The following is a 15,185-nucleotide window of genomic DNA, read 5'->3' as shown; positions in this document are numbered from 1 at the left end:
GCTAGGAGACGAGGAAACGAGGAGCTAAGAGATAGGAGCTAGGAAGTAGGAGATGAGGGGGTAGGAGATGAAGGGGTAGGAGGGAGGGGGTAGGAGCTAGGGCACAGGAGGCGAGGATGGAGGAAAGGAGACGAGGCAGCAGAGTGACAGCAGCATCCTTCTGCCTCCTCCTCTGTCTCCCAGAATGCACCTGTGCTCTGACTCACAGCAGGGCGCCCCCTCAGGCCCAGCGCGGCACTGCAGCAGAGCGCCGTCTGGTGGACATCTGGTGGAACTGCACTCACTGGTTTTAAAAGGGTGCGCTCTGGTGGACAATAAAGGTATTACATGTCACACTTGAAAATGAGCAGCAGAAGAGATTTATTCATGAGATAAATGTAATAAAAACATGGGAATTGTAATAAATATGTGAAATATAAGAATTTAAATATTTATTATTATTATTATTATTATTATTATTATTATTATTATTATTATTATTTATTTTATTTGTTTTTTTAGTTTCTCAATTTGTGTTTTTCAGAACTCCCAGATAGGGTCAGATGTCTCTACTCATAACTGGTGTTTGCAGTAGTAGTATTTTTAGTAGTTTGCTCGAGTACTATGTTTAGAATTACTGACAGTACCTTGCTTCTGTTCTAGTAGTAGTCATATTATTTGTAGTAGTAGTAAAAGTGGTATTTGTTTTATATTTGGTTCCTTGCTCTTTTTTATATAATAGTAGCATAGTAGTAGCATTGTTTGCAGTAGTAGTAGTAGTAGTAGTAGTAGTATTTGGAGTAGCAGTAGCAGTAGTAGTATATTCTGTACCTTTCTCTTTTCTTGATATACCAGTAGCAGTATTTTCTGTGGCAGTAGTAGTATTAGTAGTGGTAATAGTACTAGGAGTGGCAGTAGTATTTGCAGTAGTAGTAGTAGTTTTCTGTGATTATTCCAGTTTCTTCATTGAAATCACATAATGATCCATTTTACTTTTGCCTCCAGTGGCAGAATTCAAAATGGTTTTGTTTACAAACTTTTAATACTTTGCAGCTGATGCCATCAAAATCCCCTAGGGGTGTGATGCTAACCGGAGGCACTGCTCTGTCGGAAGCTCTGTTACTCAAATTAGACTTTAATCTGAGTTTTATTTTAACACAATCAGAAGAATTGATTTAGCTGAACTACAACAGGCAGAGATTATTTGTGCTGTTAAACAAGTCCCCCTCAAATAACATTACAGTCACAAGCTAGCTAGCATTAGCCAACAGTTAGTCACTCTCATCTTTTTGTCTAAAATTACACTTCTAAACTTCTGTGCTTTTTAAATCTTTTATTTTTTCAGTTTATCTTAAAAGCACTGTCTCCATGGTAACTGATGAACATTCTGCCATAGACATTCGGGAAGAACCCCCAGCGTGATGTTACTGCAAATCTATAATATCTACCTAAAATAGTAATAGAGCGTTGTGATGTCATCTGAAACACAACACCATTTGTCCCACATGAGTCCTGGTCCAGAGGAGAACCTAAAGAACATCGAACATGAAATAAACCCAGGAACTTAACCTCAGACCCTCCAGCTGTGGGGCAGGAGGGCTAACCACTCTGCCACGCGTTGCTTATTCCCTTAAAGTGTTTCTCAAATTGTGTTCCAGCTCCTTCAAGTGGGACTTGGAGCTCTTCAGTTTGTGGGTTTAGCTCAGTGGGTTAGGTCGCCTGGAATAGTCCTGTTATAGACCTGGTTTAGTCCTAGGTTAGACCTGGAATAGTCCTGTTATAGATCTGGTTTAGTCCTAGGTTAGACCTGGAATAGTCCTGTTATAGACCTGGTTTAGTCCTAGGTTAGACCTGGAATAGTCCTGTTATAGACCTGGTTTAGTCCTAGGTTAGACCTGGAATAGTCCTGTTATAGACCTGGTTTAGTCCTAGGTTAGACCTGGAATAGTCCTGTTATAGACCTGGTTTAGTCCTAGGTTAGACCTGGAATAGTCCTGTTATAGACATGGTTTAGTCCTAGGTTAGACCTAGAATAGTCCTGTTATAGACATGGTTTAGTCCTAGGTTAGACCTGGAATAGTACCGTTATAGACCTGGTTTAGTCCTAGATTAGACCTGGAATAGCCCTGTTATAGACCTGGTTTAGTCCTAGATTAGACCTGGAATAGCCCTGTTATAGACCTGGTTTAGTCCTAGATTAGACCTGGAATAGTCCCGTTATAGTCCTGGTTTAGAGTTTGTTTAGAGTTGGTTTAGACCTGGTTTAGACCTGGCTTAGACCTAGAATAGTCCTGTTAAACTCCTGGTTTAAATCTGGTGGTACTCGTGGAGCCAAATCTTTCCTTTTGTGATACTTGGTGTGAGATGTTTAAGGACCAATGCCTTAAACAGTTCCAGTCTGTGTGGTCTGAGCTGCCTACATTTCCCAGAGTGCTTTGCTCAGAGGAGGGAGTGAAGAATGTGAAGAATTTGTTTCCTGTTCAGAGACTCTCACAGACTCAGAGACACAGAGAGCAGAGACAGAGACAGAGTGAGATACCCGAGTTTAAGGAGGTCTGAGGAGGTCCAGGGTCATATTTTGTATTTTGAATTTGAGTTTAGTGAAGTTTTATCTTGATTTTTGACGTATTTTTACAGTTCTGTGGAGTTGAGTTTGCGTGTCGTTCTCATGGAGTTATGGCAGAACCGCTGCTGAAGAGAACCCTGTCAAGATTCAGGACCAAATCTGGACCAAAAGCCAAAGGTAAGACCAGGACCAGGACTGAACCGGGACTGAACCGGGACTGAACCGGGACTAAGCCAGGACAGAACCAGGACTAAACCAGGACTAAACAGGACGAAACCTGGACTGAACCAGGACTAAACCAGGACTTAATCAGGACTGAACCAGGACTGAACCAGGACTAAACCAGGACTAAACCAGGACTAAACCAGGTCTAAACCAGGACTAAACCAGGACTAAACAGGACGAAACCTGGAATGAACCAGGACTAAACCAGGACTAAACCAGGACAGAACCAGGACAGAACCAGGACATAATCAGGACTGAACTAGGACTGAGCCAGGACTGGATCAGGACTAAACCAGAGAAGAAACCAGGATGGAACCAGGACTGAACCAAGACTGGACCAAGACTGGACCAAGACTAAACTAGGACTAAACCTAGTTTTTAAAGACTGACTGACCCAGAACCAGCCAACCTCTGGATTCAAACCCAAGGACCTTATGGTGACAGAGGATCATACACAGAGAGATAAGACACACAGGAAACATGCACACTCCTCACATGCACACTCTTCCCGTGCACACTCCTCACATGCACCTCATGCTCCTCACACAGTAATGACAGGAAATACACTATTACACAATTTACTCCAAAATCCCCAATGGCCATGACCTACTTAAGTCCTGGTTTAGACCTGGTTCAGTCCTGCTTTAGTCCTGCATGGTTTAGTCCTGGTTTAGTCCCAGTTTGGTATGAGTGAATGAATGAATAAGTTTGTGTTTAATGAATGGTGCCAGTGTTGCCGCCACCCCACCTCCTCCCTGTGTGTGTGTTTATGAGTGTGTGTGTATGTGTGTGTGTGTGGGGTGTGTGTGTGTGTGTGTGTGTGTGTGTGTGTGTGTGTGTGTGTGAGAGAGAGAGAGAGAGTGCATGTGCACATTTCTCAGTAGTGTCTCTGTTCTGTGTCTCCCTCTGGACCAACCTCACCCCTCACCCCCTCTACAGCAGCAGTCCTGGATCAGTTCTGGTTCAGTCCTGGTTCAGTCATGGTTTAGTCCTGATGTAGTCCTGGTTTAGTCCTGATTTAGTCCTGGTTCAGTCCTTGTTCTGTCCTGGTTTAGTCCTGGTTCAGTCCTTGTTCAGTCCTGGCTCTGTCTCGGTTTTGTCCTTGTTCAGTCCCGGTTTAGTCCTGGTTCAGTCCCGGTTTAGTCCTGGTTTAGTCCTGATGTAGTCCTGGTTTAGTCCTGATTTAGTCCTGGTTCAGTCCTGATTTGATCTCATGAATGGTGCACAGCAGCGGTGGACAGTGCATGAGGAGAGTGCATGTGAGGAGAGTGCACGTGAGGAGCGTGCACGTTGATGGTCTGTGTTTACTGTAGAAATATGTGAGAGTTTATCTGTGGAGGATTAGACTGAGACCAGGGACAAAGACAAGGTCTGGACAAGGTCTCAGGACTGGACTTAGGACTGGACTTAGGACTGGACTCAGGACTGGACTCAGGTCTGGACTCAGGACTGGACTCAAGTCTGGACTCAAGTCTGGACTCAGGTCTGGACTCAGGTCTGGACTCAGGTCTGGACTCAGGTCTGGACTCAGGTGGACTCTGATAAAAAAAAAAAAGCTCAAGATTAAAACACCTAAGACTTCTCCATATTCTGAGAGACTTTTCACTTAAAGACAAACAGCTGGAGGAATAAAATACTGTTCTGTTTAGATTTTACATAAAGTCTGTGTTTAATAATAAAAATCAAAATAATACATTGTTTTTATGTCGCACTTTTCACAGTAACTCAAACACACTTCACAACAGTTTCCCACAAACATCTAAACCAAAATGTTCAAATCCTCAGACTCACACTGTCCCACCCCCCTGTTCACCTCATGATGACTGACAGGCAGAAGAACCAATCAGAGGAATCCAGTTTCAGACATTTTCTCCATAAAACTCCAGAATGTGGCTTTAACCGGGACGGAAAGGTTTGACAAATGTTTTTTTGGTTTTTGTTTATTTGTTTTACAGACGTTCCTCCTGCAGCTACACCCACCTCACCCCCCCACCTCCACCTGACACTGCCCTGCACCAATCAGAGCACAGCACTTGCAACCAGCTCCCACAATGCACCTGGACATGAGGCTGGACCTGGTCTAAATCGGAGTCTGGACTCTCCCTCTCTCTGTGTCCCTAAGTCCTGCTCTAGTCCCAGTTCTGGTCTCAGTCCGGATCCTATTCTTGGTCCCAGTCCTGGTCCCGGTCTTGGTCCTGTCCTCCGGTCACCGCGGCGCGGGGCGTACCTGCAGAGTCTGGAGAGTAGCAGCAGAGCCTGGGTCCTGTCTGACCACACCCACGCCCCGCCCCCTGTGCAGCGAGGGGAGGGGCTTATCTGGTACAACCCAATCCCAGAGGACGAAGATGGGCTAGAGGGCAGAGGGGCGGGGTTAAAGATCAGTGGGGCGGGGACAGAGGAGCAGACTGAGGACACGGAGGACAAAACAGAAGCCAAAGTGACGCCGGAGCACTCAGGTGAGGGAGGGCATCTAGTTTAAAGCCTCACACTGCCCTGATGTGACCCTGATATCTTTAGTCATGTTATTATTTTTCGGCCCGAGCATCAGGATGGCATGACATTATTGTTATTATCTCCCCAGGGGGCGTGTCCGAGCGCGTGATTGACAGACTCCGCTCTCCGGCGCTCAAACTGCGGCGTAAACTCAGCCTGAAGTCTCGCCGCGATCGCCAAGGCAACAGCAACCAGGACACGCCCCCCACTGTTCAGGACACACCCCCTCAGGACAGCTCTTCCCCCTCCAGGAAGCGTCCAATCAGACGTCAGCACAGCGGGCGCAAAGGTGAGCGTCACTGGCCGATTTGTCATGTTTTTCACACTGAGCATGCCCAGATACTTTGGCGCTGAAGTTGCTATAGTAACCGTATTTTGAGATTGTTTGGATTAAATTGACTCTTATATATAAAGTGTTTTACTCATAAATTCTTGTTCTGTGTCTGTGAAAATGTGAAACACAATAACACCAATCATGTATCAACTTTTGTTTAAACATTCTTGGACAGAATATTAGGGACTTCCTGTTGTCTTCAGGTTGCCGTAGTAACGATGAGGAGCTGTTGCCACAGCAGCAGATGTCACCACAGCAAGGGGAGGAGCCGAGTGTCTACAGCCCCGCCCACGGTCTGACGGGTGTGCTCACAGTGCACCTGCAGAGACTGGACCTGCCCACACACAGGTGAGGCCTAACAGGACTAAACCAGGACTGAACCGGGACTAAAACGGGACTAAAACAGGACTAAAACAGGACTAAAACAGGACTGAACCAGGACTAAACCAGGACTAAACCAGGACTAAACCAGGACTAAACCAGGACTGAACCAGGACTGAACCAGGACTGAACCAGGACTGAACCAGGACTAAATCAGGACTAAATCAGGACTGAACCATGCAGCTTGCTCAGTCTTGGCTCTGTGCTGAGGTGCTCTTGAGCAGCACACTTTAGGGTTGTCACGTTGGTGTGTGCTGCAGGTCGGGTGAGTCCAGGTGCGTTTCTGTGGTGATTCAGGTGGATGATGTCATCAGGGCCCGCACCGCTGCCATGACGATGACAGGCCCCACTCTTCGGCTCGACCACGCCTTCCACCTGCAGCTGGAGCGAGCTCAAAAGCTCCGGGTCCTGCTCCTGACCCGAGGTAAGACAATAACAGGTGAGAGACAGGTGAGAGACAGGTGAGAGACAGGTGAGAGACAGGTGAGAGACAGGTGAGAGACATAAACAGGTGAGACACTGGACTATTAAATTGCCTGGGGGGGTGATGCTAACTGGCAGGACTTCTCTGTCTGAAGAGCTGTTAGATTTAGACTGTTCAAAATCAAACTCCTAAACAGGACCATAAACACATTGAATTTCAGACTATTTTAAAACTTTTTTTTACTTTGTTTGCTAAAGAGTACATTGTGTCACCCTCCACCACCACAACTGCTGAACATTCCGTCATAGACATACATGTAGAACACTCCCATGTAGCATTATTACCAGATGAGTGCTAGTATTTGTTGCAATAGCAATGCATTGGTTACCAGTGAGCAGTTATCATCTCCTCCTCTCCTAACTGCTGCTTAGTTGTTTTGCCTTCTCCATTATTCACTCTGACTCTGTAACACAGTGTTTTGATCAGTTTGGTCCTGCTCTTGAGGAAGTGGAGCAGTTACCAGGGGTTTTCAGATTTTAAACGTAATGTTGACTAGTATCTTTCAATACAAAATGTTTGTAGTACATTTTAAATCCTTACAAATACACTTCATGTGAAAGAACTTTCACCCTCAGATCCCATAAAACCCTCAAGTCTGAACCTGGTCCTAATCCTGGTCTAAACCCTGTGTCCTCAGTGAATCCAGACCCTCAGGTGAAGACCATCTCCAGGACCAGACTGTGTGGAGCAGGAGGAGCCTCTTTAGCATCAGTGTTCACACCCAGAGGTGCAGACCCATGCACACACACATGCACACACACGCACGCACACACATGCACACACCCACACACACATGCACACCCACACACACACATGCACACCCCCACATGCACACACATGCACAAACGCACACATGGACAGACACATACATGGACACACGCACACACACATGCACATATCCCACTAGCTGTCGCTTTCCAATCAGGAACTGAGCATGAGCGCAGTTCAGCTCCATCAACTCTGGCTCCAATTCACTTTCTATTGAAAAACTGTGGCCTCTCTCTGTACCTGCTGCTGTCAGGTCATTCTGATCTTAAAATGTTGCTTTTAACCTGCTTTACATGATCCTGTTTTTATTTCACAATTTTATTTCTAAATCAAAATACAAACATTAATAACAGACCAATCAGGTGCCTTCTTTCCCCGAGGTCGCTCCCATTAGCATTAGCTCGCCCCCTGGTGGGTAGGGTTGTTATCTTCAACAGCCTCTCTCCTCATTGGGTCTTTGGTTGCCATGATACTCACGATCGGAACTGCAAATATGGAACTGGCTCCAGATTAGCCTCACATCGTCATCCCTCCACTTTCCTCTCTCTGACTCTCTCTCTTTCCGCTCCTATGTTCAGAGGTTTACTTCAAGTCCTCTGTTCTCCCTCACAGTCCTGCTCTTTTTTAGGTCCTCTTCTCTCCCTCACAGTCCTGCTCTCTTTCAGGTTCTCAGACTCAGGACCTGGCTCTGGCCCTGGAGCCCAGAGGGACCCTGCTCCTCAGACTGTCTCTTCAGGTAAACGTGTAAATATCCGTGTTTCAAATGACATCACAACATCCTACACTATATTTAATGCAGATAAAGTCATATTTAATCGGTCATATTTAGTGCAGATAAAGGCAGGCAGCGAAAATGAATATTGTTTAAATGCAGGTTTGTGTGAAAATGATCAGGTTCAACATTTGTGGATTTTCCTTTTGGATATTTCATTGTAAAGTACAGTGTCATCAATAGAACTGTCTCTTTCCTCCTTGTGGGAGTATGGAATCATTATATTCTACAACCTGAAAACCAACATGAATATCTACATGAATATCGATGGTGGAATATTCAGCAGTTACCATGGTGACACAATGTACATATTAGCAAAAAGATGGGTCAAAAAATACAAAATATATTTAAACAGCATATTTTCAGATGCCTGTGTAGTTCCAGTTAAGTCCATTCTTTATGGTCAGATAGTGTTAAAATAAAGCTCAGATTAAAGTGTAACAGGCCTCAGACAGTGCAGTGCCTACAGTTAGCATGACACCCTCAGGGAATGTTGATGACATCAGCTGCAAGACAAAAATAAAATATAATAAAGAGATATACAGATATAAAGAGAAATACATCTCTCACCTCACCCCCCCACTCCCCGCTCCCCCTCCTCAGGCAGGTGAGGAGACCGGGGTCGGAGCTTCCCTGTCAGTGGGCGGGGCTCAGGTGTTTGGGGCGGAGCTTACAGACCTGGTCCAAAGAGAGTCCTCAGAAAAACCAGTCCCTCTGATCATCCAGAAAACTGTGACCGAGATCAACCGCCGAGGACTCAAGGTGAGACCAGGTTTAGACCTGGTTTAGATCTGGTTCAGTCCTGGTTTAGTCTTGGTTTAGTCCTGGTTTAGTCCTGGTTTAGACATAGTCTTAGTCCTGGTCTTAGTCCTGGTCTTAGTCCTGGTCTTAGTCCTGGTCTTAGTCCTGGTCTTAGTCCTGGTTTAGTTCTGGTTCAGTCCTGATTCAGTCCTGGTCTTAGTCCTGGTTCAGTCCTGGTTTAGTCTTGGTCTTAGTCCTGGTTCAGTCTTGGTCTTAGTCCTGGTTTAGTCCTGGTTCAGTCCCGGTTCAGTCCCGGTTCAGTCCCGGTTCAGTCCCGGTTCAGTCCTGGTCTAGTCCTGGTCTAGTCCTGGTCTTGTTTCAGGTGCAGGGCGTCTATAGACTCTGTGGATCGTCATCTCTGAAGAAGCAGCTCAGAGACAGTTTTGAGTCGGACAGTTCTTCAGTGGAGCTCCAGGAGTGTCCCGACCTGCACGCTGTAACGGGTAAGAGCCATGACCCCTGACCTCTGACCCCTAAGCCTAACCCCATAACCCCTGCACCTACTAAACTAACCCAAACACCAGAAGTATTTTAATCTCTAACACTTGAGAGACCAAAGCATTAACACATCACTAAACCTGTGGGAGCTGTAATGGGTGCGATCCCTGACCCCTGACCTCTACGCCCTAAACTGAAGCACCCACTCACCCCTAACCCAAACCTCCCGGAGTGTCCAGCTCTACACGCTGTCATGGGTGAGACGCAAGAATCTCTGAACATAAAACAGACGACAGGAAACATGTGATCGCCAGACACTGAAAGAAGTAAATCATGGTCATAAAAATCATAGAAGCTGTTCCAGGTCTGAGTCTGTGGATCCGACAGAGCGGCCGCCATGTTGGAACTGAGCCGCCATGTTGGGACTGGACCCTGAGCTTCTCCCATAACAATCATTTAGCCCCAGTAAAAGTCACGTTTCAGTTTTACAGAGATTTTAGATTTGACACTATCTATACAGACACTACTTATATCTTTTATTAAATAAAGTTGGTTTGAATTTTTATAGCAACAAGTTTCACTACATTCAGTACATAGAGCAGCTGTAGAGCGCTCTCAAGTGGCCACTAACATGTACTACACTTAACTGTGAGTTCACGTCAAAACTGATTTAAACAAATGATTTATGACGAGGACTGAAATCATTGCTAACATTAGTTTTCTGCTACTTATGTTTTGTTATTTTAAATATCTTTATTACTAACATAAAAGTTTATTTTGTGTATTTTTGGGTGTTAACTGTACATTTATTGGCTGCTTGCTTTGCTAAAGTAACACATTTGGAGCAGTGAGTGTGTCTGACATGGCGGCCATCTTGGCACAATATGGACGACATCTGTCACTGTTGCTCATGTCGCTTGTGACGAGCTTTTATGTGACTTATTATTTCAAATGTTTCTTGGAAGAGTGTAATGTTTTTTTTCAAAGCAATCACCGCAAGAACTGGCTCACTTCTTATGGGGTTTTATTCCACCTGGTAACAATATAAACCAACCCAACAGAAAAGTACATGCTCTGAGGATATGCCTCATGTAGTACACAGCAGGATTTAAATATACTTGTTTACTTCAGGTGTTCTGAATCTAAGGTCATGGATTTCAGGCTGTAATATAAATGTAGTACACGGTTATGTATTTTCGGTAGAATCAAAGGATTACCTGTAATATAAATGTAGTACATTGTAGTATATACTTATACTTGTATTTTACAGAAGTACTGAAGAATTACCTGACTGTAGACTGTAGTCCCTACATGTGTATTTTCAGGAGTACTGAAGGATTACCTGACTGTAGTACGCGGTCCGTACATGTGTATTTTCAGGAGTACTGAAGGATTACCTGACTGTAGTACACGCTGTCCGTACATGTGTATTTTCAGGAGTACTGAAGGATTACCTGACTGTAGTACACGCTGTCCGTACATGTGTATTTTCAGGAGTACTGAAGGATTACCTGACTGTAGTACACGCTGTCCGTACATGTGTATTTTCAGGAGTACTGAAGGATTACCTGACTGTAGTACACGCTGTCCGTACATGTGTATTTTCAGGAGTACTGAAGGATTACCTGACTGTAGTACACGCTGTCCGTACATGTGTATTTTCAGGAGTACTGAAGGATTACCTGACTGTAGTACACGCTGTCCGTACATGTGTATTTTCAGGAGTACTGAAGGATTACCTGACTGTAGTACACGCTGTCTGTACATGTGTATTTTCAGGAGTACTGAAGGATTACCTGACTGTAGTACACGCTGTCCGTACATGTGTATTTTCAGGAGTACTGAAGGATTACCTGACTGTAGTACACGCTGTCCGTACATGTGTATTTTCAGGAGTACTGAAGGATTACCTGACTGTAGTACACGCTGTCCGTACATGTGTATTTTCAGGAGTACTGAAGGATTACCTGACTGTAGTACACGCTGTCCGTACATGTGTATTTTCAGGAGTACTGAAGGATTACCTGACTGTAGTACACACTGTCTGTACATGTGTATTTTCAGGAGTACTGAAGGATTACCTGACTGTAGTACACACTGTCTGTACATGTGTATTTTCAGGAGTACTGAAGGATTACCTGCGCGAGCTGCCATCTCCGCTCATAACACCGTCTCTGTACGAAGCAGTGAAAGAGGTCATGACCTCTGACCCCTGTGTGACCGCAGACCCGGTGCAGCTGCTGCAGTGTCTCCCCCCGGTGCACAGGGTGAGTACTGCAGTGTCATGATCAGTACCTCATGTTTTTATTTAATTTTTTATTTTATTAATCTCTTAACTCTCTTTTTAAATATTTATCTGATGTTTTCCAAGCACATCACAGCTCCTTCTCCCTCTGTCCTCTCCTTCTCCCTCTGTCCTCTCCTTCTCCCTCTGTCTTCTCCTCCCTCTGTCTTCTCCTTCTCCCTCTGTCCTCTCCTTCTCCCTCTGTCTTCTCCTTCTCCCTCTGTCCTCTCCTTCTCCCTCTGTCCTCTCCTCCCTCTGTCTTCTCTTTCTTCCTCTGTCCTCTCCTTCTCCCTCTGTCCTCTCCTTCTCCCTCTGTCCTCTACGCTTCTTGCTCGTTTGTATTTTTAACCCTTTTCCTTGTCTCCTAGGCGACGCTGTCTTACCTGATGGACCACTTGTCTCTCGTGTCCAGCTTCAGCTCGTTAAACAAAATGTCCGCTCAGAATCTCGCCGTGTGCTTCGGGGCTGTGTTCTTCGCCGCCGTTCAAACCGACCAATGGGAGTGCGGCGCCGCAGAGAGGAGCCTATCAGCGCAGGGCGTGGACTTTAAGCAGCACATCGAGGCTCTGCACTTCCTGCTCTCCCATTGGCCTGGTACAGTCTTACATCACACTTAGGGCTTCATTTATCAAGTGTTTGCTCATGTGCTAAACGGCTAAACATGCTAAACACGCTAAACATGCTAAACAGAGAAACAAAAACCCCACACAGTTTTGCTGAAGAGATGCTAAAAAGATGCTAAAGAAGATGCTAAAAAAGTTGCTAAAGAAGATGCTAAAAAAGTTGCTAAAGAAGATGCTAAAAAACATGCTAAAGAAGATGATAAAGAAGATGATAAAAAGACGCTAAAAATCATGCTAAAAAAACATGCTAAAGAAGATGCTAAAGAAGATGCTAAAAAGATCCTAAAAAAGATGCTAAAGAAGATGCTAAAAAACATGCTAAAGAAGATGCTAAAAAAGATGCTAAAGAAGATGCTAAAAAACATGCTAAAGAAGATGCTAAAAAACATGCTAAAGAAGATGCTAAAAAAACATGCTAAAGAAGATGCTAAAGAAGGTGCTTAAAAAAGATGCTAAAAAAGATGATTATAAAGATGCTAAAAAAGGTGCTAAAGAAAATGCTAAAAAGATGCTAAAGAAGATGCTAAAAAAAAGATGCTAAAAAGATGCTAAAGAAGATGCTAAAAAGATGCTAAAAAAGATACTGTTTAGAATATGCTAAAAGGGGGTATTTTTGCCAAGATGTGCAAAATTTGAAGCGGAAGAAATGCAAAAGATTTTGTTTAGCAAGTGCTGTCATATTTATTACAACTATATTAGAGCTAGAGCTGTGTGTGTTAAGCATAGACTGGACAAAGAAATGGACTAAGTGAGTGTGACGTCGCCCACGGCATTCGGCTCCAGTCAAATGAAACTTTCAGAATCAGAATCAGAATCAGACTTTTATTGCCATAGTCTGTGAACACAGTTCACAAACTAGGAACTTGCAAACAGTGCAAACATGGCTTATTAAAGTGACCGGTGTTATTAAGTGTCCAGTTTAGTGCAGATATTATAAAGTGAGTGCAGATATTATCGAGGCTAACAGTTATAGCGGTGAATTTGGACCTGATTTTCATATTTGGGATTCCAACCACAAGTATCATAGCAGCCAAAGAGCCAATCTGGAGCAAGGCTGTTGAAGGTAACGCCCCTTCTGGCTCACACTGTTGGTTTAGCAGGAACACTGTCAGTCAAACCTGTTGCTAGCGCTAGCGGGAGTGACATCGGGGACAGAAGGCGAATGATTTGTTTGTTGTTAATGTTTATATCTTGATTTACGAACATAAGAGCGAAATTAAAACCTCAGGATCATGTAGAGCGGGTTACTACGAACAATTTAAGACCAAAATGACGAGTCTGTCAGCAGGTAGCAGGTTAGCTAGGTCCATTTATATATAGAGTCTATGGTAACACCAGAGAGATAGCTGCTGTAATTCGTGCACCAGCAAGACATTTGATAGTGATTTTAAATGACTCACAAGGACAGATGACATAATAACATGTTGTTTTCAAAGCAGCAGTAATAAAATATAAACTCTGTGACACCTGCCTCTGTAAATCTCCAGTGCCACAGGCGTTTTTCGTTCCCGTGACCCATCAGCCCGCGTTTAAGTCCGAAGCGAAAATGAAAGGCCCTGTATTGCGCCATTTCTCTGTTATAATGTTGTTTCCTCATCACAAACAGACCTGGAGTTGTGTTTTGTTTCATTCACACATGTTTAAGACACCAACACTGCATATTTAGGATGAAAACACTCCACCTTGTGATGTCATCATGTGGTGATACAGGAAGTGCTCCACTGTGTGTTTAAACTCCATACACCTTCATTTCTAGAATCATTTGGATCATTTCAGACCTGGAATTACCAATCTCTACGGAACTAAAGGTCAAATGTAGCTGTTAACTTGAAAACTACCACTTCATGACATCACAAGGTGGAACAGAGCATTTTGAGCAACATGCCAACAAACTGCACATGCTGTTTTTCAGTTTAACACGTGGGTTGATAATCTTTCTGTTATGTCCTCACGTGTTTAAAAACTGACTGTGTCTCTGTGTGTTAGTCCCACCTCTTCACGTCCCACAAGAGGAAGAGGGCGGGGCCGGAGACCGCTCACCTGAGGCAGTGGGTGGGGCTCCAGAGCACAGGTGCAGAGGGCGGGACCTTAGACACAGACAGGCGGGAGACTGGAGCCGCTACCAGCAGAGGGAGCCAGGTGAGTGTTTTTCGTAAACTTTGTCTTTTGCTAACGTTAACCTTATTTTTTTGATATTCTACCACTTCTGTCAAACTGTGTGTGATTGTAACACCTCTGTGTGTTTAAATGTGTCAGGTCCCGTGGAGGAGGAGGAGGCGGTCCTGGACTTCGAGGCTCCGTTTAACTGTCGCCTGAGTTTGAAGGACTTTGACCTGCTCATCCAGGATTTCCACAGACAACTGAACCAGGTCTAGACCAGGACAGAACCAGGACAGAACCAGGACAGATCCAGGACAGAACCAGGACTGACCAAGTCTAGACCAGGACTCAACCCTCCAGTCTGAACAGTCCCACAGTCTTTGCCTTCCCTGTTTAAATGTGTTCTTCTGTAATCTGACCAAAACCCCACAAAAGTTCAGATTCAGTTCAGATTCTCCTTGAACCAGGTCTAAACCTGGTTTAGACGTGTGTGATCCAGTGTTGCACTCTCAGTGTTGTTTGGTACCACAATAGTGTTAATAATAATAATATTCATCTTTGTAATAATAATCTTCTATGAGACAAACATGGGTCATGTATTTGCACTTGCTTTATATTGTTTTATATTTTGTTTTTTATGTTTTGTTTCTGTCGTAGTTTTATTGAAGCACTTGATCCAAACCAAAGACTGAGACTGTCTCTAAAATAATAAAGCCTTATTTTCACTTCTGCCTCAGATTCATTTCATAAGTAGAACATCTCCCTCTCTGTTGCCCTGTTCTAATGTGGTGAAATCACACAGTGGAGCTTTAATCCTGTTCTGGTTCAGCTCAGTAACCTTCAGATCAGTGTATTTCAAAACAACATTTTAAACTTCTTAGCAAAAGATGAAGTTTAAATCTATCAACTGGACAAATCATTATAATTGTTCAACGAT

The 15,185-nt window shown here is 44.2% G+C and overlaps 1 protein-coding gene across 1 annotated transcript; it reads left to right on the top strand.

Annotated features, from left to right (window-relative positions):
* The first annotated feature begins 2,479 nt into the window (after window positions 1-2,479).
* Window positions 2,480-14,973, top strand: LOC117386923 (rho GTPase-activating protein SYDE1-like). The gene is made up of 13 exons (XM_055229482.1): window positions 2,480-2,722; window positions 4,726-5,226; window positions 5,352-5,552; window positions 5,801-5,945; window positions 6,239-6,402; window positions 7,100-7,189; window positions 7,896-7,966; window positions 8,606-8,764; window positions 9,126-9,246; window positions 11,363-11,508; window positions 11,894-12,119; window positions 14,135-14,287; window positions 14,405-14,973. Exons 1-13 carry the CDS (start codon window positions 2,656-2,658, stop codon window positions 14,521-14,523), a joined length of 2,163 nt encoding a protein of 720 aa, XP_055085457.1. The 5' UTR covers window positions 2,480-2,655; the 3' UTR covers window positions 14,524-14,973.
* Window positions 14,974-15,185: the final 212 nt, after the last annotated feature.

The sequence above is a fragment of the Periophthalmus magnuspinnatus genome, chromosome 19 (assembly GCF_009829125.3).
Source record: "Periophthalmus magnuspinnatus isolate fPerMag1 chromosome 19, fPerMag1.2.pri, whole genome shotgun sequence".
NCBI lineage: Eukaryota > Metazoa > Chordata > Actinopteri > Gobiiformes > Gobiidae > Periophthalmus > Periophthalmus magnuspinnatus.
The sequence above is the reverse complement of the archived record's forward strand: the minus strand, read 5'-3'. Positions and strand labels throughout refer to the sequence as shown.

Excerpts from the sequence above, each read along its gene's own strand:
- LOC117386923 (XM_055229482.1), top strand. The coding sequence starts at position 2,656 with ATGGCAGAACCGCTGCTGAAGAGAACCCTGTCAAGATTCAGGACCAAA. Across the intron at positions 5,946-6,238 it reads CTGGACCTGCCCACACACAG|GTCGGGTGAGTCCAGGTGCG; the intron begins GTGAGGCCTAAC and ends TGTGTGCTGCAG. Across the intron at positions 9,247-11,362 it reads CGACCTGCACGCTGTAACGG|GAGTACTGAAGGATTACCTG; the intron begins GTAAGAGCCATG and ends GTGTATTTTCAG.